Below are 23,853 nucleotides of genomic sequence, written 5' to 3'. Positions count from 1 at the left end.
ATAGTATTATTTTGCATTTTATTTAAATAATAAGTATAATAACAAATAGATATCTACTTTATATCGTGTAATAATATTTTTTGGACGTAATAAATGTTTAGTGGCGAAATAACATTTTTTTTGCACCTTTCGAACTCTTTGGTGCCCACGTATAGATTTCGGTCAATGAGGTTGTCTATGTTGCTCTAAGAAATATGTTATGGATTGATGACGTCACTGTTTAGAACGCTTCTGATTGGCGTTTCAGTAAAAATGGCCGATTGGAGAATTTTGCACTTTTATTTTATTGAATATATTAATAATCCTTCAGTTTATACTGAGATTGGACCATTTTTTAGAATCATATTAACATATATGTTTCGTTGAAACCATTATTTCCATGATTCTTTGTTACTTGCAACAGGCCTATTTACAGCCCACCTAACTCCAGGGTTCTAACCGACCCCTTATAAATCTGTAATTACTTTAAAACCACCGTACCCAACGTGTATAATTAAAACTATTGAAAGAATTTGTCATAAATAAACTGGGTCACACTAACAATCAAGTTTAAATACCTACATTCAGTTTGGAGTAAGAACGCCGTGTAATTTTATAGCCAATGTTTGTAGTTTACCTATTTATACTAGCTGCATCTACCTGTTGTAATGCCCTAAAATAATAACTCTTAAAACATTTACTCTGCAAGTCTAGTGCATTTTGACGTGAAATACAATTTTAGTCCCTATGGCATTGTGTTAAGGCGAAAGTATCTACATATATTTGATGCAGACTTCACGATGCGATGTCTTTATTCACTGACAAAACCTGATTAGCAAAATAAATACATTTGCTATTTTTCCCTTTTTGGATTAAACCGATTGAAGATAATGGTTTTAGATTAGCGTTAGTATAGTTCAATGTGCTACCTTTTAATTTAACCCTTTCAACGCCATGCCTATCGTCTACGGCAGCGGTCTCCAAACTTTTTTACCTGAGGGCCATATTGCACCTCAGAAACTTTCGCGCGGGCCAATGTCGGGTTTTGCGCCGGGGGAGGGTCTCTGGTTGCTGCTGTTCAGGAACAGTTCCACTCTCAATGAATGCTGAACCCCTGGAGCCTGGCTCCCGCGGGCCGGACAGTGGGCACTCGCTTTGGGTGTCGGCGGCTGTTGGAACGCGTCGCGGGCCGGATTTGGCCCGCGGGCCGGGGTTTGGAGACCCCTGGTCTACGGCGTGACATCGTGAACCCTTTTGGAATGCACAAAGGTTGATATTGGGCTGGACGTCTTTAGCGGTCAAAGCGTTACCCCCTTATTCATAAAACTTTACGGGCCTGATCTAGTTAAATTATGTTTTATCCCTTTCTTACAAATACATAAGTCAAAATGACAGATAAAGGCAAACGATTATTAACTAATTGAGGTTTGTAGCGCGTTTATGAATAAGGGGGTTAGAGTATATCTCGGTAACTATAAGTGAAAGGCGGTTGAATTTTTCTCGTAATACGACATACGGCATATTGCATGGAAAATAAAAGCTATGCTGCTTTTTTAAAAGTGTAATACCACAGAATATATAATAGTCTAGGTACAGAAGATTCACTCTCTAACAAAACGCGTCTGTTACGATTAGGACGGATATGACCGCTAGGTGGCGCAAGCGCCACGCGCGACCTATGGCTAGCCACCAATATTGGTGTGGGACGGATGTACTTGTAGCTACTTGTTGCGACGCGACGAAATCGCGGAGTGAGCCACGCCTGGGGGCTTACTGCAAAAACCGAAATTCGCAAATTGCGGGGATATTTCTCGTTTACTCCAATGAAGGCGTGATAAGAGTGACAGAGAAAGATGCCCGCAATTTGCCAACTTCGATTTTCGCGGTTATAGCCCTGGTAATACTAATAAATCGTTCTATTTGTTCCAGTCCACCGCCAGACAGTAGCTGGCGTCGCACCAACTCCGACTCGGCGCTGCACCAGTCTTGCGGCGGCGACGCGCCGGCGGCCTCGCAGCCGCTCTCGCCGCACCACCCTCTGCACTCCCATGCACACCCCCACACGCAGCAGAACCACCGGAGAGGTATGTACCAGTAGTTCCACCCCGGACCGTGAGCTAGACACGTGTATAACGCTATATCATCTGGGAGACCTAGCTTTGCTCGAAAAACATATAAAAACTCAAAAATGCGGGTTTTCCCAGAGATAAGACCTAGCTAAATCGATTTATCGGCCCCGAAAACCCCCATATAGCAAATTCCATCGAAATCGTTAGAGCTGTTTCCGAGATTCCCGAAATATATATAAAAACAAGAATTGCTCGTTTAAAGGTATTAGATAGATACGTATATAGCTCCCATCCTGGCGGATCCTCATCCAATGTGAAGACCGAGTAGAACTACCACTTTTTTCATACATTATACCGTCGGCCTAAGTCGCAAACCTCGTAACTCCTTCGGGGCAGTTACGAGGTTTGCGACTATAAGTGTTGTTGTCCAAGGTAGTAATTACTAATTTCCTTGAAATGGAGTTACGAGGTTTGCGACTTAGGCCGACGATACATACCTACGCTGCAACAAACCTCATCAGTAAAATAGTGCTTGGTGATCTTGCAAAGACTGCACGGTCTGTCATGCCTTTCTAGAAAAGTTTAGTCGTTGATGTAACTGCTTATACAGTTGAATGGTCGCTTAAGTACTCATATTTATTTTTGCTAAACTGAAAACTAACTTTCACTAGCACACTCGGTTTCTTTGTTGTCAAGTACTGTACTCCTTGCAGGTGTAGCGAAACAAATCAATTATTCTACCTTTTGCTATCCATTTGAAGACTTAAATGCGTTTAATAACCACCTGGGATTTCCAACTTGTTACTATTGTTCATTGTCATAATTCATGTTTGTTTGTACCTATGACAAATATTCGCAAAGGTTTTTTTAGGTCAAACTTTTTAGTGCTCAAAACAGTCTTTCTACAATAAAAATTTGCAATTTACATACATACATGCATACATGCAAACATGAACGCGGAATACAATACACTACTTATTTGGGCAGTCGTCTAAAAAACGAATATTATCGGAAATAAACGCTGCCAAATAGTCCAAAAAACGTCTTGTTGATGTCACATTCACATTACTAACACACATATTTTTTGTTTCAGCCAACGACATTCACCTGGATGTATTGGGCGCGCTAGGTATGAACCCCGCCAACCGCCCGCGGTCCTCCTGTGAAATACCCAGAATACCTAACAATACCAAGTAAGTTTACTCTTTACTCATGGACTTACTCATTAATAGCAACACTTTTCACTGACCATCAGTGAACCTTATGTATTTGTAATAAGGTTTATGTCAGTTTACCAGGTTTATGTCAGTTTTTGTAAAAATTGCAAAATTTTCACAAAAAATCGGAAAATTGTCATATCTTTGTGTCACATCGTAACTTTCCATTTCCAAAATGAAAGTTTCATTTGTTTCCTATGAAATTTTCCTGAAACCTCTGAGTACTCCTCCAACTTTTTGGAAACTTTCCGCAACTTCCTCTTGTGTAGTTTACAGCATGGATGGTAAACTGGACTTAGTACTAGCTTTTATTTGCCAAACATAACAAAACATAATTAGCGTTACTGAGTAAAGTAGTTAAAAATCAGTCATAATGGGAAACAAAAAGGGGTCCAAGCGAGAACAACCAACCGTCCATATAAATTGTAAGGGTAAGTCCAGATCTTAACTGCTCGCGCGCATGTTTCCGTGCCTTATTATCAGTGCAAATAATGCAAGAGCCGCTGTAACATGCGCAACTCACAATAAGCGCGTGTAGCGTGCGATGGACGCATTTGTTCGATCTGGACGGAACATTTTTTTTTTTTGTCGTTGTGTGCCTACTTAAATCATATATGGTGCCTGCAATACGGCCATATCTCAAAATTTACGATTTTTTGAGATTAGACCATTAAGAAAAGTATCCTTTAGAGTCTTTTGTGCCCATATGGCCGTATTGCAGGCCCGTACGAAATACAAGTAGGGTTCTGAATGAATTCAATTCACCTATAAACAGCATTAATTTTAGTATAAGATTTCAATAACAGGCCAGCCTTCAATAACTAGCCACCTTATACTAAAATGAATTCTGTTTATAGGTGAATAGAATTCATTTTTAGTTTAGGGTGGCCAATTACTAACAGTGGCCAGTTACTGGCGAATTACCCTAGCATAGTTTATACATACACAAGTATCCAAAAATTTAGTTAAGTCTACATCTCTTATATATCTTAATTGATGGCTATAAAACACGCTGATAACACAGTTGCATTGGTAATTCAACGTGAATTAACTTATTATGTTTTACGCTATCATTAAACATGTAATGGTTAATGCCGATCGTTAATGACAAACAGTAATTGGATAATTAAAACAACACTTTATTCATCTCGTACTGAGCCGTAGTTTGAGTCATTTCGAGTCCAGTCACTGGCATACATTATACTTACCCCTTTGTATTAATACGACTGCTATGACCACAATTGTGCCATCATCCGTATTTTTAATTGACAATTCGTAAAGCTTATTCCTAAGACTTTAAGATTCAGCAATGGTCAAAGAGTTGCTGTCAGTAATTAAATAAAGATTACTTTTATATAATGATATATTATCACAATGAGTAAATAAAAAAACCTCGTGGATTCGGTGCATAATTGTCCTTATTTTGTAGGTCGTTGCTCCTGATGAATTGAAAAAACTAGGTAGGAAAAATCTTAATAATTACTCTCAATTTTTCCTTAGAGTTCAAAGCGGGTCATAACGTTTCCCATACGTATTTTATTGTCGATTAATTACCATCAGGCGGCTTAGCACGGTCGCGTTTTTATCCCTTGTCACCATGCCTGTCACGTTCTAACAAGTATGTAAGTGCGAAAGGGACGCGCATAGTGATAGTCGATAAAAATGGAACCGTGCTGAGCCCGCAGGAAAACGGTTTTGACAGTTTGTGCGATATAGTTTTACCTTGTAAGCGGTATCCAGAGGGGATGATCAAATCGACCGATTTGATTAGGAATGAAATTGGCGTCAATCTCCAATTTAATCACCAATTTTAGATTTATGGTGATATTAGAGCCCTCTAAATTGAAAAAATGCCCCAGAACGAAAATACTGGCGTCACAAATTGGTATTCTTGCGTCCGCACCTCATTATGTAGGTAATATCGGTCATTATCGGTGGTTGTATTCGGCGAGTCCTTATTCGATCGGGCAATTTAATCAGATTGGCGAAAAATTTACTAGTCTGGATACGCCTTTAAACGCCACGCCTATTAGGTATGTACAAGGCGCCATCGTAAACCTTATCGGATTGCTCGAAGGTATATATTACATTGAAACCGCGCGCGTACAGTCAGCAGCAGAAGTTGCTAAGCGGGCCAGGTGTTCAAAATGATCTTGACGCGACTTTATTATTAAGGGAATAAGAGCGTGTCAAGGTAATTTTGAACACCTCGCCTGCTTAGCAACTTCTGCTGCTGACTGTATATGGCTGTCTTTAGCGGTCCAAGGGTTTACGATAAAAATAATTGTAATTTCTAAAATTTAACTCTATTTATTTTGAGCAGGATAAAATAACTTTTTACCGACTACAATAGCGTAGGTAAATGGCATTTTGAATTACCACACTTAATTTACCCATTGGCTATATTAAATGTTTCGGGGATAGTACGTATCTCAGAAGTTATTTCTGAGAAATTAACGACTGTCTGTTTTATTATGAAAGGGTTGACAAGTTAATATATTGTTGCCACAATCTAAATTATTTTGAAGCCATGGTTTCCCGTCAAATGTTATAAGAAGTTGTGTTTCCTCGTCATGTGTGTACTTATAAAATTCGCAACAACAACTTATGAATCATTGTATCATACGATCGTGCGTGACCTCCCCCAGTTTACATTATTTGATAATGTTTATGATTATTTTATCATATATACAATCCATACATGATGTTGCATTTTGCAATATGTTGATCCTATCAATACATTGACCAATATTCTAAAACCTGTCCTGATTAGTTATATCCGATAAAAACACAGAGGACTTAATTCACAGAGTTGCGAACTAAACAACGAACCAGCGGTTGCTATGTTGTACATAAAGTGATGATATTGACGTGTAACTTTTGTTTTTAGCGTGTAATCGAAGTTGTAGATGATAAGAGTCACAGAGGATTGAATCTACAGAGTAACACCTTCATACAACTGTATCGGTATCCAATATTACGTGCGCGGGACGATTACCGAACGAATCAGCCATTGCATGAAGCTGTTGTTGTGATAAAGCGACCTTATTGACATACAACCTTTTGTTTTCAGCGTGTACTCGAGTGGTGACGGCGGGGGAGGGGGCGGCGGGCTGGCGTGCGGCGAGCTGCAGGTGCCGGGCGGCTCGCTGCCAGACCTCACCTCCGTGCACTACCCCTACCTGCCCACGCGTGAGCAAGACTACCAGAACAGATATGTGAGTACATGTTGCAAGTAAGAAAGTTGATAGAATTTCACGGTAGATAGCGCCAAAACGATGTACATTGCGCAAGATTTTTTCCAGACTGATATTTAAGTGGAGGCACATGTCAAAATGTTTGTTACTGCAATATATTTCAATGGTGTAACATCACAGTTGTATGTTGATATATAGAATTTGCATTATGGCATCTCAGTTCTTATTTCAGCGGGTTGTGATATTTCTAAATGGAATTACGACCCACAACAACGTTCTAAGATGCAAAAAAAGTCTTGCTTAACCGAATGTAACATTGTTTTCAGAGCCCCACGTCGCCAGGCGCGGTGTCGCCGGCGGCGGGCAGCGGCTCGCCCGCGACGGGGGGCCTGTCGCCCGCCTCCGGCTCGCCCGTCGGCGCCACCGTGCCGCTCGCCTCCATGCACCACCCGCACGACCACACGCAGCTCTACGAGCAGGTCGGTATTCTACGAGCTAGGTGACGCGTTTGTGTACAACTGTTACTCTGGTTTATTCTGTCCTCTGTGGTTCGAATGGGGAATTCGTCGTGATGTGATATTCTGTCTGCGATAAGTTGTAAAAATAAATGTAAATGGGCATTCTAGAAAAGTGACAGGTCACGTGACGCTATTTTTTTAACGCTTTTGTTAAAGAGAAGTAGCCGATATTTGGCATGACAACGTTTTATAGCTTACAAGGAAAGGTACCCAACTGTCCGGCTCCGATTTGATTTATTTTTTATATGTTATAGAGTAGTCCAAAAAAACAGACACGTATTTTTTTTTAGCTGCCCAAACTCAACCTATTGGGAGAAATTGCCCTCCAAAGTACTGAAAAGTGACCAAACCCTCTAACTTCTGTAGAGAGTTTTGTTCAAGCAAATTGCTAGTTAATTACTGGTTTGATTATATGTTGGAGAACATGAAAAAATTATGGACACGTGTTTTGTTATTTCGGGTCATACTCATATTTTACAAAAAAAAAACACTTCAAAGTTTCACATTTTTATTTAGGGTACCTTTCCTTGTTAGCTTTAACTTGTCCCCGATAAAGTAGACTTTTTAGTTAAATTACCTTAAAGGGTTTTGTATTGATGCCACAGATATAGTATCCGCGACCAGCGGAGACCATAGTGCGGAAGTTTATTTGGGCTCAATTTTATAAAGACTCGTTTGCCTATTTTTCGTAAATACCAAGGCGAAAATTATACATCTTTTGGCATAACTAACTAAAGTGTGGTAGCTCTAACATTAAACTGCGGCGGTAGCACGGTCGCATTTTTATCGCCTGTCACCATGCCTGTCACGTTCTATCAAGTATATAATTGCGAAAGTGACTGGCATAGTGACAGGCGATAAAAATGGAACCATGCAGCCACCGCTGGTCTTCAGTTGCATATTGACAGACAAAATATAAAGCCGCATAGATGCGTGGTGCCGAATACATATCCACAATCAAGCCGGATGTTATATTAAGTATAAATCAAGAGATGTACAAAAAGTACTTGATTTCTTAAAATGGGCAAGCCATTTAGGCTAAACGGGACAAAATACTGCGGTAGTCTGACGTAAAAATTGCAGTCATGGTATAGTCTTTCGATCTGTAACTGGCCCCGAGCCGCTTATCCTTTGTCTATTGTTAAGTAAAACCGCACCTGCCTCTACCAGTAAAAAAGGGTCGTGTGTTTCTCTACGGTTACTGAGTGCTGGCGAGTCGAACCAGTCTAAAATATGTCATCCAGATGCGTAACAAAGACGCGTTATCGGAGAGCGCACCTACACTGGTTTTTTGAGCGTTGGACTAGCCCGCGCTCAGGTGCCAATTACAATAATTAAGACCCTTTTTTGCAGGTAAGTAGCATGTGCGGTTTTACTTAACAATTGACAAAGGATTAGCAGTTCGGGACCAGTTACAAATCCACAGACTATAAATGTTATCGATGTCTAAAGTATGTTCGCAAGTATTATTTGTGTCAGTGTGTAATTGTGTAGATACACCGATAGCTTAGTAACCTGCAGAGTAATAGCGTGTATCGTTTTAAGATATTTCTTTAGAGGAATAAATACTTTTTGTTGTCATTGTTAGCAAATGCTTCAACGTTATGTTATGTCACACCGTATACATCTTGTAAGATAATATGTTCGCGTAAAATATAAATATATCAGATTTTACAAAACTAATAAATCAAGTAATTCCTAACACATGGCTTTGGAATATAACCTGGTTGTTTCCAATCAGCACTAGTTTCCGATAGGCATTTAACATTTTTCGTTGTTTTTGTTTGTGTTTATTTGCCTTCTACACAAACCATTTTTTTGTTTATTTCAGAATCACTTATCTGTACCAAACACAAATAATTATCTCCATCATAATAAGGTTCGTTTTCTTTTTTAACCTCCTTTTTAAGGTATTTACCAGTTCATTAATTTCGCTTCAGTGCTTCAATGCTGTTTGTTGGAAAAGACTAACACCAAGCAGGAGATCTTTTTATACGCGCCTGTATCCTGTAATACGAGCTAAAGTCTCTTTCTAACAAATATTTTTGTTACAAAAAGACTTCCACTTGTATAACGGCGCGGCCACGACGTTGCGCGACCGGCGACGGAGGCGGCGGCAACGATAGGTTGGAGCGGGACACAGCGATCGGACCTCTCGTTCCCACCTATGGTTGCCGCCCCCGCCGGTCGCGCAATGTCGTGGCCGAGCGGCAAGGCGTTTATAAAATGACCCACAGGCCGTGGCTGCTGATTTTTAACAACATTTATACTAAAATAAAACCTTTCTTTTTGTTACATTTCAGGCTTTCATTGGTTTCTATTTTACAGAGGAAATTTGCATGACACAGTTTTCTAAATTGGAATGCTTACTTCGGAGCACATTTTCGTTTGTGAAATTAACTAATGCTTTACTAAACGTTATATTTAACTCACCACGTATTTTTACAGTTACTATTTTCTGTGTTTGGTTATGATTTCACTTTTTAACTTACATATATTTTTGAATATTAATCACAAATGAGCGTTTGGCAAAAAAAATGTACATTTCATTCATGTCTTCCAAATATTGAGTTCTTGGGCTCATTTTACTCAGAATCATTATCATTTGTACATTCAATGAAAAAATGTGTCCCAAGATTTCCTTTCCAGGTCGTCACATGTTTTTATGAAAAGTTTTTTTATTTGTATGAACGTGACGCACTGGAAAAATATTTTTTCATACAAAATTTTGGGACACATTTTTTCATGTATGAGGCGTGAATGTACAAATGTTTCTGAGTAAAATGAGCCCAAGAAGTCAATATTTTGAAAAGATGAATACAATGTAAATTTTTTTGGAAAACGTTTATTTACGAAAACATGTATAGAAATAAAAATACATTAAAAAACGTTTTTTTACCTATCACAAATTAAAAGTATTGGTAGCACAAAGAGGGATTATTAAAAGTATCATATTAAATTTTTGTCCGTTATAATTTATGACTTCGTTTACCGAAAAGGATTTAATCTCCTTTTGAGCGCCATAGAATTTGTCATCGAGCGTGCTCGTGTCGCCGGGGGGCACGAAGTTATACGAAGTTTTGTCTTATTTATCAGACCGCGGCGAAATGAGCCCGATTTTGTTTGTCTTGTATATCAGACTACGGCGCTCAAAAGGTTAAAAATACAAGTGTAGAACTAAGACATTGAGATATTATTAAAATAATTATACTAGATCCAACTAAAAGTGGAATAAGTACATTACTTTGTTCTTACAATCTGGAAGATGGAGTTATAGCGGATAGATATATCGAGAACATTAATTTTGATGTAAGATAATTATAATTATAGATTATAATGATATTTAGATCACAACTGTTAACTCACGTGAATTATTAGTCGCTATTGGCGACATGTTTCGGGCCCATCGGGGGTCCTTCTTCAGGCTCGAGTGCGATAATTCACGTGAGTTAACAGTTGTGATCTAAATATTAAATATGTCTCATGGTAGAAGAGCCGACCGCAAAATTTCGAACCGACTTGATACCGCGATGAAATGCACAGTGGTTTCCCATAAAAATGATGCTAAGTCCGAATTCCGCCGTGGCAGACTATCAAATTCGAACTTGGCACTTTTATGGGAAACCATTGTGCATTTCATCGTGGTGTCAAGTTGGTTCGAAATTTTGCGGTCGACTCTTCTACCATCACGAAGGTTTAATTTCGCTTATAATGATATTAAGCAATCAACGAATAGTACAGATCAATACAGCTTTATTTTTAAATTCAACCCAACACCATCTTTTCACTACAATTCTGTAAGCTGGTTTATAAGTCATCACTTTTACTATTTGCCATTTGTTAATGTTAAGCCAAGAACAAAGATGGTTCGCTTCAGTTTTTATATATTAAGCTTCCATTCAACTCATTGGTTCTAACTGCATGACTCCGCTTTGTACAAAGACCGTGTGACTCTGCTATTAACATTGACACTCTTTGGGTGTATGTTTAGGCGTTTGAACCACTGTAACTAGCTTTAGAATATTACCTCAAAAGGTTCGTAGAGGCAAACGTTATATACCAAAAAACAGCGTTACCTTTACTTAAGTTGAACCTCTCGTTAATAAGGCAACATTTCTTTACGATTTATGGTGCGTTTCGACCAGAGATGTGCGAGGATTCGTTGCGAGGGATGTGTTTTGAAGAACCAATAGAATTACTGCACGCTGAGCGAAGAAAACAAATGAACTGATTCTATTGGTTCTTAACAAACACGGCCCCTTAACGCACCCTTAGACTGGGATTAGATATTTTTATTTGTATCTGATTTGTTTAGTTGTAGAGTTAGAATAAAAAAAACCGTTTTCTCAGTTCGTATAAGTCTCATTTGGAGCTTTTGACGGCTTCACGGCATGTCATATTAATACTTACGCCAACCGCCTTTTTGTATCTGAAGATTAGAAAGTGGTTCAAATGTTTCATAATTCACTCAACCGTGCACTTCCACATTAACTTACAAATTTATTTTTATGAGTTTTAATATTACCCGTTATGCTGCTTCGACGGCAACAAAATATCAATAGGTAGTTCTATTTTAATCGACAGTTAAGTGATATTTAAAGGCCTGTGCACATCGCTCGGCATCGCAACGGCTGCAGGCTGCTTGTATAGTGTGTAGCTTTCAAATAGAGCTCGACGGCTAATCCTATTGTCTATTGTTAAGTAAAACCGCACGTGCTACTTACCTGTCTTACCTGCAAAAAAGGGTCTTAATTATTCTATTTGGCACTTGAGCGCGGGCTAGTCCAACGCTCAAAAAACCAGTGTAGGTGCGCTCTCCGATAACGCGCCTTTGTTACGCATCTCGATGACACATTTTAGACTGGTTCTGTAGCGTTCGACTCGCCGGCACTCAGTAACCGAAGTACGTATTTTTTATGCAGGTGGTTGTGGCACGAGCGGTTTTACTTAACAATAGACAATAGGCTTAGTCGTCGAGCTCTTTTTTGAAAGCTACACACTATAGGGTCGGTGCCCCAACTTAAGTACCCAAGTTGTATAGAAAAGTGGATACTTATGTTAGGGAACCGACTGTATGTAGACGTACACGGGTATGTGCGCGTTGTAATATATAGATCCTTATGAGAGAAGGCACATCACTTGCGTTACGTGTGCGTGCATGGTTCCAACATTTTAGCGCACGCACACTGATAGGTAATATTTTTTTTATTTAGTCGTATGGCACAAGTACATAATAGTTATTTGTTTTACAAGGGGGCAAAGTTGTTGTTTAACCGCTCGTGCTAATATTGATACCCGAGCAAACGAAAGATCCCAAAGTTGAACCACGAGCGTAGCGAGTGGTTCGAAAATGGAATCTTGAGCATTGCGAGGGTTTCAAAGCACGAGAGTTAAACAAAATTTGCCTCCGAGTGAAACACAACATTTTTCACCACACCAACCCGAAGCAAATATTTAATGTAAAATATCAAACAAAATCAAACCAAATAAATCCAAATAAATGTTTTTAAATATTTATCATCCAAAATCATCATTTAAAAGTCAATTCTACCAGCAAACATAAGAAAAAACTCAAAATTTGCATTTGATTACTTTGCCTCACATGTGAATAAAATGCAACTTTGCTATCAGTTTTTGAAGTGCAAAGTAAGCCTTTCCGAGCTGGTGTGGTGAAAAATATATTTAATGCTCAACTTTCAACAAAAGACTTTTAAAAAAGTTTATAAAAAATAGAATCTACATCAATAACTACGATTACATTTCAGTGTTTTCACAGATTTTATCCACATAACAGTTTTTGTTGCCGTCGAAATAGACATATCAATCTGTCACACAGTTTTTGGCCTTAAAGACATTGGTTTTAAGACCGCTTTTTCCCTAACGTGTCGCGTTCTGCCTGGTTTCAGAACCAGATGTCACCGCTAGACCACAACTGGATACCGTCGAGTTGTTACCAAGCGCAGTGTAGTCCGCCTTCGCAATATTCCTCCACTTCGAATATCAATATACCTTCACCGACGGTAAGTTACTAATAACATGAGGGTCTACCGCTAAAACCGAAATTCGCTAATTGCGGGGATCTTTGTTTTTTACTCCAATAAAGGTGTAATTAGAGTGACAGAGAAAGATGCCCGCAGAACATATCACCACTCCACCACAATGATGTGTATCGTCGCCTGTGGGCGTATGGCGGACGCCATGTTCGATACGATATAGCAAGCTCTACTATTCTACAACGCGCGATTGAAAGAGACGGGCACTGTCATTGTCACGCAATCCCGACCATGACCAGAATAAGCCTGCTGGCGAACAAAATCATCCAGGAAATGCTACACAAAATGCTAGCGGTTTGCGGGCCTAAGATTTTATTATATCTCACAGTGGCCATCACTTTCTAACAAGTATGTAAGTGCGAGAGTGACGTAAGACTCGGTAAATGATAAAAGTGCTATAATTATATCCGTACTGCCATTTTAAAAGCCTTGTATCTTTACAGATGGTGCACAGTCCGGGCAGCCCAGCGGAGTCTCCACAGACGGACTACAGTTTGCACTCGACGTTACTACAGCCCTTCGAGCAAATCACCATGGTGAGACATCACACACACACTTATACATACATTGACTAACATTACTCATGTATTACATACAAGCTAGTACCTTTTCTTTAATGTTTTTGCCGGGTTCTTATAAATACATCTTGGCCTGGACACGAGAAGCCGATATGTACTGAGTAGAGTAGACAAAGATACATTAATACACGTAAATAAGGGCAAAATATTGTACTCGTACATAGCAATATTAAGCGGTAGTAACTAGTTTGTAAAGCGCTAACGTTTTCAATCCAGTTATTACAAATCTTGTGGTGCTGCCATCTACTTCAGTTGTTCAATTAGCGGCTATGCGTTATTTTACGCGTCTTAGTATTCCTTTGTTTAGATGATAATAGTAAAAATCTCGTGGCCAGACCGTCACGAATCTAATTTTGACAACCATATCTCTTTGTAAAATAAACTTTATCTATTTTACAATAAGATATCTTTTATGTAGTGATCCACCGTTACCAGTTTATAGAAACCCGGTCATAACTCATATTTCTCTGTTACAAATCACTATGCTTCGACGGAATAATAGCAAGGAGTTGTAAGTAATCATAAACTTAATAAATGTCCTGAACCGCCCTAACATAATAGGTCAAAATTCAGTTGAATTCCTGAAAACTAGTATTAACCCACTCACCATTTTATAAGGAATCACTAAGACCTAATGCACTATATGAGAACCTAGCACCACCGTCATGAAAGGCACTTGTAGAGGCAATAATGTTTAACCTCCTAAGGCCCAAGGTCCTACCTATAGTACTTAATAATTTCGATGAAATTTAAACCATATTCAAATGGGAATAAAGTTGCAATTGTTCTGTTTCGTTCAATTTTCAAACAAAACAAACTCAACTCTATTCCCTGCATTATAGGTTCAAATTTCAGTGGCAAATTATGGATTTATCTTTTGTATGGCTGGGCCTTAGGAGGAACATGCTTATGATTGGAAATGGTGGGTGTTCAATGCCTAAATACAGGATGGGCCTGAATAATCCGACCAACTTTAACTATGTATTTTTGGCTCATAATAGTTATAATGTTTATAGGTCGAATTTAGGAATGTAATGGAACAATCTCGTTGAAAATGGCACCGTTAGTCGCATAACTGATAAGTGCCGTGTGGCATTTACATGAAAAGGATCAGTTTGACTGGAGATTTTTTGTCTAGTTAATTTGTCTATCTTTATAAATCTCCTATATTATGCTTACTAGGTAAGCGTTTTCGCCTATACGTTATAATACTTGGTTAAAGTTCGTCCGATTGTTTGGGTCCATCCTGTATTATACGTAAAACATATTGTTAGCATCGTTAAAGCGAATATAAACTAACTCGCAATCTGTCAACATGGAGCGACATTTCGTGTCACGAAAGGGTGGGTAGAGATCACCGAATTCCACTTACTAAACCCTATATGTATCATTTTCATTAAAGAACAATTGCATTTTATGGTATTCGTCCGCAGTTCAACTTAACGAAATGTTTCCCAAGACCAAATGCACAAGTTACTGTAAAAATCACTATAGGCCTATAGTATTTGAAGAGTTCGCTCATTTTCTCCTGGATCCCATCATCGGATCCTGACTTGATGACAATGGGACCAACTTTAAAGTATAGGTACTCAGCGAACAAAAAATGTGTAGTATTTATATTGTGTGCTTATTTTCTTTTTAACAAAACGGTTAAGACCACTTGGTCTCCCCTTTTCTAAAGTTGCAGCATGCTGCTATTTATAAAGTGGTTATTAGATATTATTACCTTTGTTTACTGACTGGTTGAAGGTTTGGCTGGGGGCGACTAGTAGTAGTAGTTAGTAAAAATTTAAGACTTAAACGAGTTGTATGCCTAACACTAAGCTCATACTAGAATACAACCGCGCAAGTACTTTACCAACCGTCTCAGTTCTGTGTTAGATTTTTATGATAACAATTATGCCAAAGCTTGATATCTATTTTCTTGTCTCCAAAAGGAGGCTACGTAGGTTTTTTTTATTTAGAAACTTATTTAAAACAGAAATATCGATTTTCACATTCTTGAAAAAAAAACTACTGTGATTTGCAACCGTATGTCGTAGCTATAAAGTCGCGATCAGGTTGACAGCTTGCGAGTTGCAACTAGTTGGTATTCCTGAGTATAACGTTGGTGGATGTTGGCCAAGGACTGGGCGCAGCTGGTGCAGAGCTTGGTGGAGTCCGGCTGGACGGCAACCGTCCAGGTCGCGGAAAATGTACGACACAGCCCCACACACACACTAACACTCACAAAGCTACTGAGGTCACAACCTCACAACATAGATGTGCAATAGTTTTGCAAAGATGTAACCAAAATGTGCGTCCAATCCGATGAATACGCCGCTAGCGTGCTATTCGAAAATTCTATTAGAAGTAAAGTCTGTTAGAAGCATTCAAGATCATCGTATTTTCTCGGAAACGTTCGTTTTTGTCATGCTACTTCAGTCAACCTCAGTACTTTTTGTACCGAGACTGACTGAAATAGCAAGACACGTTCGTACATTTGCGTGAAAATACGATGAAAAATATTTATGCACTACATCTGTATATTTCACATCTTACGGACAGTGACTACAGTTAACTGTCCTTTCGCAAACAGACTCCATTATACCGCGTTAGTCTGTGTTCATTATTTTGTAAGTGCATATTCGACTTACATGCATTTCAAACAATCAAGTTACTAAAGATAGAGGTTGCTTGTCCTAGAAATGCATTGAAATAAAATAAATAAGTCTTCAATCATCGGCCTTTATTTGACGCACACTGAAAGTGTATAAATAAATACGGCTCCAATTATTTTATGATGTTTCATGAACAGTTAAGCTTTAACTTCCCAACTTGTACACATTTGTAATAAATAAGCCTGAAGCACTCTATTTAGTTGTGACGTCAGTAGCCAAATCTTATGGATCACATCTCCAAATCCAAATATCTGTACCTAGACAATGAGCTTGCACTGCACGTGAGTAAGTTGTATATGGGTTTTAAGAGTATGCTATTCTATTCAATTTTTAAAAGCGAACTCATAAATTTAATGCAATTTGGAACAGTTATCAAGTTTTATAGAGGCAATACTATCCTAAACTTGACTTTGATGGAAGATAAATATAGTTTTTGCATACAACGCTTACTGCTTTGAAGCCATTGTTTATCTAAGAAGGTATTCCACTTGTCAAATTTCTTGATCCAATGTGCATTGCGTCTCTCTCTCTCATTAAGCAAAATGTGAGACGCAAATACACATTGGACGAAGATATTGGACAGATGGAACACCACCCTAAGATGTGATCATTTCCTTGTACTCCACAAACAGTTATTTATATCACTATTATCTTTAAAATCTTTGTTGTCACACTCTTGTCAGTGGTGTTTATTGTTTTAATTTCTCCTTTTGCGCGTCGCAATGAATACTCATTCATAATGGTGGTATAATGACTAAATCTTTTACACAACTTTAGCTTCAGTAAATATCTCGATATCGTACAATCCACAATCGGCATGCTATGCAGTCTAATTTTATTTATTTGCATTTATATACCTCTCTTGGTTTGAAGGATGTACTTCTCTAGGTAGAAATATTATGTCACCTCCAGTTAGTTCGCATTGATTAAGTATTTATAATTATAAGCTTAAGTAGTTCTAAGGAGTTAGGATACACTGTTCATGGTAGACGCATGGAAACATAAGTTTTGTAGAAAAAGAGTCCGAACAAGCATGTTCTTTCACATAATAGCACTGTTAGTCTACGGTTTCACTAAGATGGAGGCATGCGAATTGAGACTTGGAACGATCGACCAATCAACGATCAACGTCGGAGACGAGAGGTGGGTTTTAACCCGTGTGATTGGTCAATTCTTGCGAGTCTCCAATCCAATCACCTCCGTTTTAGCGGAACCACAAAAGAACACAGGCACTCATGTTGAAATTGATAATTTTTGTCGCTGTGGTCATATGAACGCTTACTATTCGGTCTATACGACTATTTGTTACCTATGTGGACCTAATTTTATTACGGACAACGACATTCCGTGTCAAGTCCTTGTAGTAAAGTGTAATTTGTATACAAGATTGGAGTATTCGTCGTCTTTTTTTTAACTTTTATAATGCATAAATGTGTTATAATAATCTAAAGGCTCATATTACTAGAAGACGCCGTGTTTTTCAATCTTTAGCTTGACATATTTAAACTTCGTTTCAAATTGTATCCTGTCATGGTAGATAGTGGTTCCGTCATGTCCTTTATTTTTTCAGGGTTTGCTGCATTTTAATCGTATTTTTGTTTCTGCTTGCTACGATTTTGTGTCGTAGGTAACTTTGTTAATGTTTTGTTTTTATTGGCAGCTGGACTCGCCGGTGTCGAGTTACAACGCGACGTATATCAACCACAGTTCACCGCAGACAACGAATTCACAACACACGTACCCACAGGTAATTTATCTGTACCATGGTTCCATAGAAATATCAAAATATATAAATTTCGGTTAAAATATGTTTATGTTTGAGCGTTTCTTTTTTGTATTTGCCATTGTTATATATTGTGACCTATTTGCCACTTTTGTGCTATTTCTAGTCAGGATCGCGAGCCCTTTTCATCCTTATAGGAGTAAAAAAGTGTCCTAAAATTTCCATACATTTTTCAAACTTTCCTTTTTGTTACCGCCATACAAAGTATGGGGAAATGGCAACACAATAGAAAAAATACTCAGGGACATTTATCCTATTAAGATCAAAATAGCTTGTGATTCTGGGTAGAAATAACACAAAAGTGGCAAGAAAGATCACAATATATGTATAAAAATGGCAAAAAATAAATGAGTTGACGTCTTTGGCGGTCAAAGGTTTAAACCGGTGCTCGTATTTTTAAAGTATAATTTATTTTATACTTGAATTGTCTTATCTTATAATAATATGTTTTTGTGTAGGGAAGTACATTTAGAGTAGGGAAGTAATAAAAATTAAAATAACTGAATGTGAAAATTTTAGGGCGCCAAAATGTAGTGTAATAATTCAATCCACGCACGCTCGACACCTGACGCCGGCCGTCATTCATTATATTGGCCAAAATAATTGTTAGCGTCGAGTGTCACGCTTAGAGCGTGCGTTTCGTGGCCGCGGCGATAGTGTGGTAACAGAGCTACAGCCTGTCAAACAAGTTTGTCAGTAGAAAAAGGCGTGAAATGCAAATTTTCTATGGGACGATAACCCTTCGCACCTACATTTTTTAATTTTGCCGCTTTTTTCTACTGACGGAAATGGCTTGAGCGTGTATTAAGGTTACAATTTTGTGGTTTCAGTCGCCTGGCAACTGCGGCGCGGCGGGGTCGGGCAGCTCCGGGTCCGGGTCGGGCGTGGGCGTGACGCGGCACGCGCGCGACCCCGTGCCGGGCGGCGGCGGCTTCCTGCCCCTCGCCTCCCCCGCGCCGCCCGCCACGCCGCCCAGCATACCCGACATCATCCTCACAGGTGAGCACTACATACCCCGACACTTACCACGGAAGCCGCGCATTGCATCCCCAGCGACGTCGAGCCGACACGTGCGAACGACGTTTACAGGCTTGAATTCGATCCTTCACGGTTTTTACCCTGACTACTACCCTACTGGTCGATGCGACATCTCTAACAATAAAATAGTTCCGGGCCGATTCGGATAAAGTCATAGAGTTCGATAGTATGACTTTATTATTACAAAATCAATCGGCCCATAAACCCTGTGTCGACAGCTCGCTAACTCCATAAAAGATAGATAACCGATTCTGCTTATCCATTTTATCAAAATTTCTCCTTACGCATTTGAAGTAGCAAAGGCATTCGGTCAAAACCAAGTCAAACCGAAAACTCTTTTTTGCCTTGAAAGACTATGAACTAGACGAAACTTACTAATTAAATTACTAAACTTAAACTTAAATTACTCTAAAATACTCTACATTTTTACCCGACTCGTACATACTTGTATGTCAAGATTCATACATTATATTTTGCTGTACGTAGAAATGTATTATTTATTACAATGGCACCATGCCAGAACTCTTCGGACCCCGCATTGTAAACACAATGTTATACATACGTGAGAGTCTCGTTAGCTTGGCTTTTTTTTTTGAAGTGAAAACTTCTTTAGCGGCGCTGTGCACTTTTTGAGGTGGGGAAAAAATGATAAACTCGAGACAGCGTAAGGCGTAACGCGTAAGGCGTCTCTGCTCTCTTTCTACCGCGCGGCGAAAATGTATGCCTGCGCCTGCTGTTTCGTTTTTATTCACCAAAGAATTTTAGTCATAACGTATCATAATCAGGTCAATTATTTAAAACTGGACTTTTATATTAAGCAATAAAGCTCAATGTTCTAATCTTGTACGGGCTGAAATACGAGGATCTCACAATTACATTCTAACTTTGTATCACTCAAATATAATTCAATAAAGCTACATCTTGATGAAATCGCTAATAAAAGTGAACTCTAGTACTGGTGAATAAAACTCAAAATATCATGACCAAATATATTTAGATGCGAGGTCTGCAAGGTAACATTACAATTTCTATTCGAATTTTAAACAATTAACGCTACAAATTTGAATTTCGAATTTTAAACAAGCTCACTGGCCAGCAATTTCGGAACTAAAGTTTTTCAATAGAAAGGAGGATGGGTCAATTATACATATTGCTGCAGACATTTTGGACTAGAGTCTGGCTAGCCAAATTTTGTTGACAGATATTTCCTTGTTGTATCACCAATTGTCTATGATTTAAAAAAAAGTTAAAAGTCTGCTGTCAATTTATGTCATTCATTCTAATTGTTCGCGGTTTATAAGGCGTTTATTTTTTTAAATAATATTAATAATCACTATCTATTATACAGGGTGTCCCAAACTTATGGGACATGAAGGGGAAGTACCTTAAATATCGTAGATAGTGAATTTTGCTCAAAGAAGACTTTGTTATTTTTAAAAGTTAGTAATTCTACATTCATAGATTTTCTAAAAAATACTTGCTTCGTCTGGGAATCGAACCGACTCAAATGTCAAAAAAAAATCACCCTACTTTTATTATGCCAATCGAAAGAATAGCTAAAAAATAATAATTCTGCTTAAGTAACATTGTATTTTAAAAGAAAGGAACAACGTGAAATTAATCATTTTAATTAAATTAAAAACATACATGAAACTGCCGTAGTCAATTAAGTGGGTATTTTTTTGTAAATTAATTAATTAAATGCTCAAAATGTGATCCCTCTTGTCTTACGCAAATCGCCAATTTTTAATGAGTTCGCTGCCTGTTGATTTTCTTATCATTTTATGGTGAAATATTTCTTCTTTTGGGGATACGTGAAAGATATGCTATACAAAAAGCGATACGAGAACGTGGGCAAGTTGCAAACAGAATTGTGCCATATCACATCGAGTGTTCACCATAAAATGATAAGAAAATCAACAGGCAGCGGACTCATTAAAAGATTGGCTATTTTCGTAAGACAAGAGGGATCACATTTTGAGCAATTAATTAATTAATTTACAAAAAAATACCCACTTAATTGACTACGGCAGTTTCATGTATGTTTTTAATTTGATTAAAATGATTAATTTCACGTTGTTCCTTTCTTTTAAAATACAATGTTACTTAAGCAGAGTTATTATTTTTTAGCTATTCTTTCGATTGGCATCATACAAGTAGGGTGATTTTTTTTTGACATTTAAGTCGGTTCGATTTCCAGACGAAGCAAGTAATTTTTAGAAAATCTATGAATGCAGAATTGTCTTCTTTGAGCAAAATACACTATCTACGATATTTAAGGTACTTCCCCTTCATGTCCCATAAGTTTGGGACATCCTGTATACCGAGTGAGGTCCGCAAACAATTATTTAAGCTCATAAATAATTACGACAATGTTCGAATGCGAAGTCGACGTGAAGCGTTGTATAACGAAAAACTGCAATGTTTACAAGTCGTAAACAATTTAGTAGGTTGGTGCTCTATTAATATTTTCATACTTTAAGTACATACTTAAAAAAACATTAGGGGTCACTGACCTGTCCCAGTAAATTGAGGTAGTGTGCGTGAGCTGCGTTTGTGTGTGAAATAGGGTAATTTGACAGAATCTGAAAATTTACCCTCCTCTACGCCTCTTAACGTGAATTGGCAAAAGCTTTATGTCTACGCAATAAGAGCGAAAAATACGTCGACGCGTCGGCAGGCGTCGGCCGATGCGAGCCGAGCCGAAATACAACTTTTTCGCTCTTATTGCACAGACATAAAGCTTTTTCCTTTCGGCTTTTGCCGATTCCACGTCGATATATCTAAGTGTAAGGCCTGAGTGCACGCTCGAGTTGGGCGTGCAGCGGGTCGGGGCGCGCAGCGTGCATGTCAAACAAATGAAGCTCATACTAGTGTCCTGAGTCGACGCTGCATATGGTGAATGTCGAGCGGGCAAGTTTGCGGGCCATGCAGCGTCGAGCGGGGCATCGCGTACAGTTTCAAACCCGTTTGAGATTTGCAGCGGTGATAAGAGCGTGCAGTCATGTCGAGCGAACAAATCATGGAAATTGGTACTACGTAGTTTTAATATTGGTTCAGTTTTCTTCAATATGTAGTCAAATGTGGTCACAGTCATTCTTGTTTATTCACGGAATATGCCTTCATTGCATCTTACGGCTCGGCCACGACTTTACGCGACTGGCGACGGCGGCAGCGACAACCATAGGTGGGAACGAAATGTCCGATCGCTGTGTCTCCCTCCAACCTATGGTTATCGCTGCCGCCGTCGCAAGTCGCGCAATGTCGTGGCCGAGCCGTTAAGGTTTCGTATAAAGTGGAAAACTCTCCAAACTGTCTTCTTTGCTTCACTACGACACTAGGACCTTTTGTTTGTAGAAAAACAACTCATTTTGAGCCATAAATTCTCTTCTAAAAAGAAGTCAAGAAATTCGTCTGACATCGACGTCATGGTGGATGCGTCCAATTCACACGAGCGGGGAGCGTGCACTGAGGCCAGTCTCTGGACGCTCTATCTCACGCTCGCCCGCCCCGCTGCACGCCCCGCCGAACGCTCCGCTCCGAGCGTGCACTCAGGCCTTACACTTAGTCGTATTAACAGGCGGTTCTCGTCAAAATAGTTTTATCATTGTGTATTTATTTATGTGATATGACCCCTCACTAACAATATGTTGCCGTTACGGGTTGTGAAGCGACATAATTACGTAATGTGCAGACCATTCGTTCGCAGACTACTCGGAGGAGGCGGCGCTGCGCGCGGAGCTGGACCTGGACGACCTGACGCTGCTCGACCAGCCCGGCTCGCTGCTGCCAGACTCCGCCGTCGAGCACGAGCTCTTCGACCGCTTGTAGTACCCGAGGGATACCAAACCATACGCCTGCGATACATGCAGGCGCAGGCCGTGTTCGTGAGACTCCCTAAACTTCATGACAATTTCTATCGTTTCAAGTCTGAGTTAGTGAACGTAGTCGGTGTAGCGTAGTGCGAGGGACGCGTGTAGGAGGCACATTCCCGGGCTGCCGTCTGAGTGTGTGTTTATTGTGTTTTTAAATGTTTTACTCAACTTTCATATTCGAGGGGTTAGGTATAATATAGGATGTAGATTTTTTTATTAAAATCGATTACTTTATCGATGATTCTTGTACAGCATGGAGTAATTATATTTTAAGTAAGTATTGTGAATATTTACTCGAATATCATTAGGGAATTTGATTCGGATATAAAGGAGATATTTTCGTTTGTATAGAGACCTCTTTGGTCGTCTCCGTATACATAAATTTGAAAGTGTTCACTTTATTAAAATTGCATTTAAATCGCTAATGTTGCATGCTAGTGTATCAGCGAATGGCCAAGAATAGTTAAAACAATACTTCTATAATTTTTAATAAGAAACTTAAATCTCTTTTGATCTTGGTAATGTATTATCATTATCCATCATTCAACGATTGCTCAAGCGTTGACTGGTCTATTCGGAACTATCGAGACGCCGATATAAGCATTTATACTTTCACCCCAAAGCATGACGTTTTGTAATATACATATTGTTCTGCACCACATTTGTATAACGTACATGTGCCCCAATTCCTCGTAATTATTCCACGGTTAAATTTAAACTATCGTGAGTCGTTCTCTTTACATCGCTATTACGGTTTAACTCTGCGAGAGACTGAGGGCTGATTTAGACGGCGCGCGAACTCGTTTGTGATTTTAGTTACATGGACTGTTATTGGTTACGTCCAATTCAACCGACCGATCAAAACCCGCAATGGTATGAAACTCGC

General features: G+C 39.0%; 1 protein-coding gene across 3 annotated transcripts in view; it reads left to right on the top strand.

The window, feature by feature from the left end:
- Positions 1–23,485, top strand: part of LOC134798315 (CREB-regulated transcription coactivator 3) — a 31,836-nt gene extending 8,351 nt beyond the window's left edge. The window contains exons 3-12 of one of the 3 annotated variants that reach the window (XM_063770720.1): positions 1,909–2,063; positions 3,142–3,241; positions 6,339–6,483; positions 6,789–6,941; positions 8,812–8,859; positions 12,887–13,000; positions 13,477–13,569; positions 17,932–18,018; positions 18,885–19,053; positions 22,802–23,485. In XM_063770720.1, coding sequence (XP_063626790.1) covers positions 1,909–2,063; positions 3,142–3,241; positions 6,339–6,483; positions 6,789–6,941; positions 8,812–8,859; positions 12,887–13,000; positions 13,477–13,569; positions 17,932–18,018; positions 18,885–19,053; positions 22,802–22,923 — 1,186 coding nt within the window. In that variant the 3' untranslated portion in view covers positions 22,924–23,485. Of the gene's footprint in view, positions 1–1,908; positions 2,064–3,141; positions 3,242–6,338; positions 6,484–6,788; positions 6,942–8,811; positions 8,860–12,886; positions 13,001–13,476; positions 13,570–17,931; positions 18,019–18,884; positions 19,054–22,786 lie in introns of all 3 variants that reach the window. The other 2 variants (XM_063770719.1, XM_063770721.1) reach the window with 2 other exon arrangements.
- The last annotated feature ends 368 nt before the right edge of the window (positions 23,486–23,853 follow it).

This window comes from Cydia splendana, chromosome 16 (genome assembly GCF_910591565.1).
Source record: "Cydia splendana chromosome 16, ilCydSple1.2, whole genome shotgun sequence".
NCBI lineage: Eukaryota > Metazoa > Arthropoda > Insecta > Lepidoptera > Tortricidae > Cydia > Cydia splendana.
Note: the sequence above shows the minus strand (reverse complement) of the source record. Positions and strands in the feature narration are given on the sequence as shown.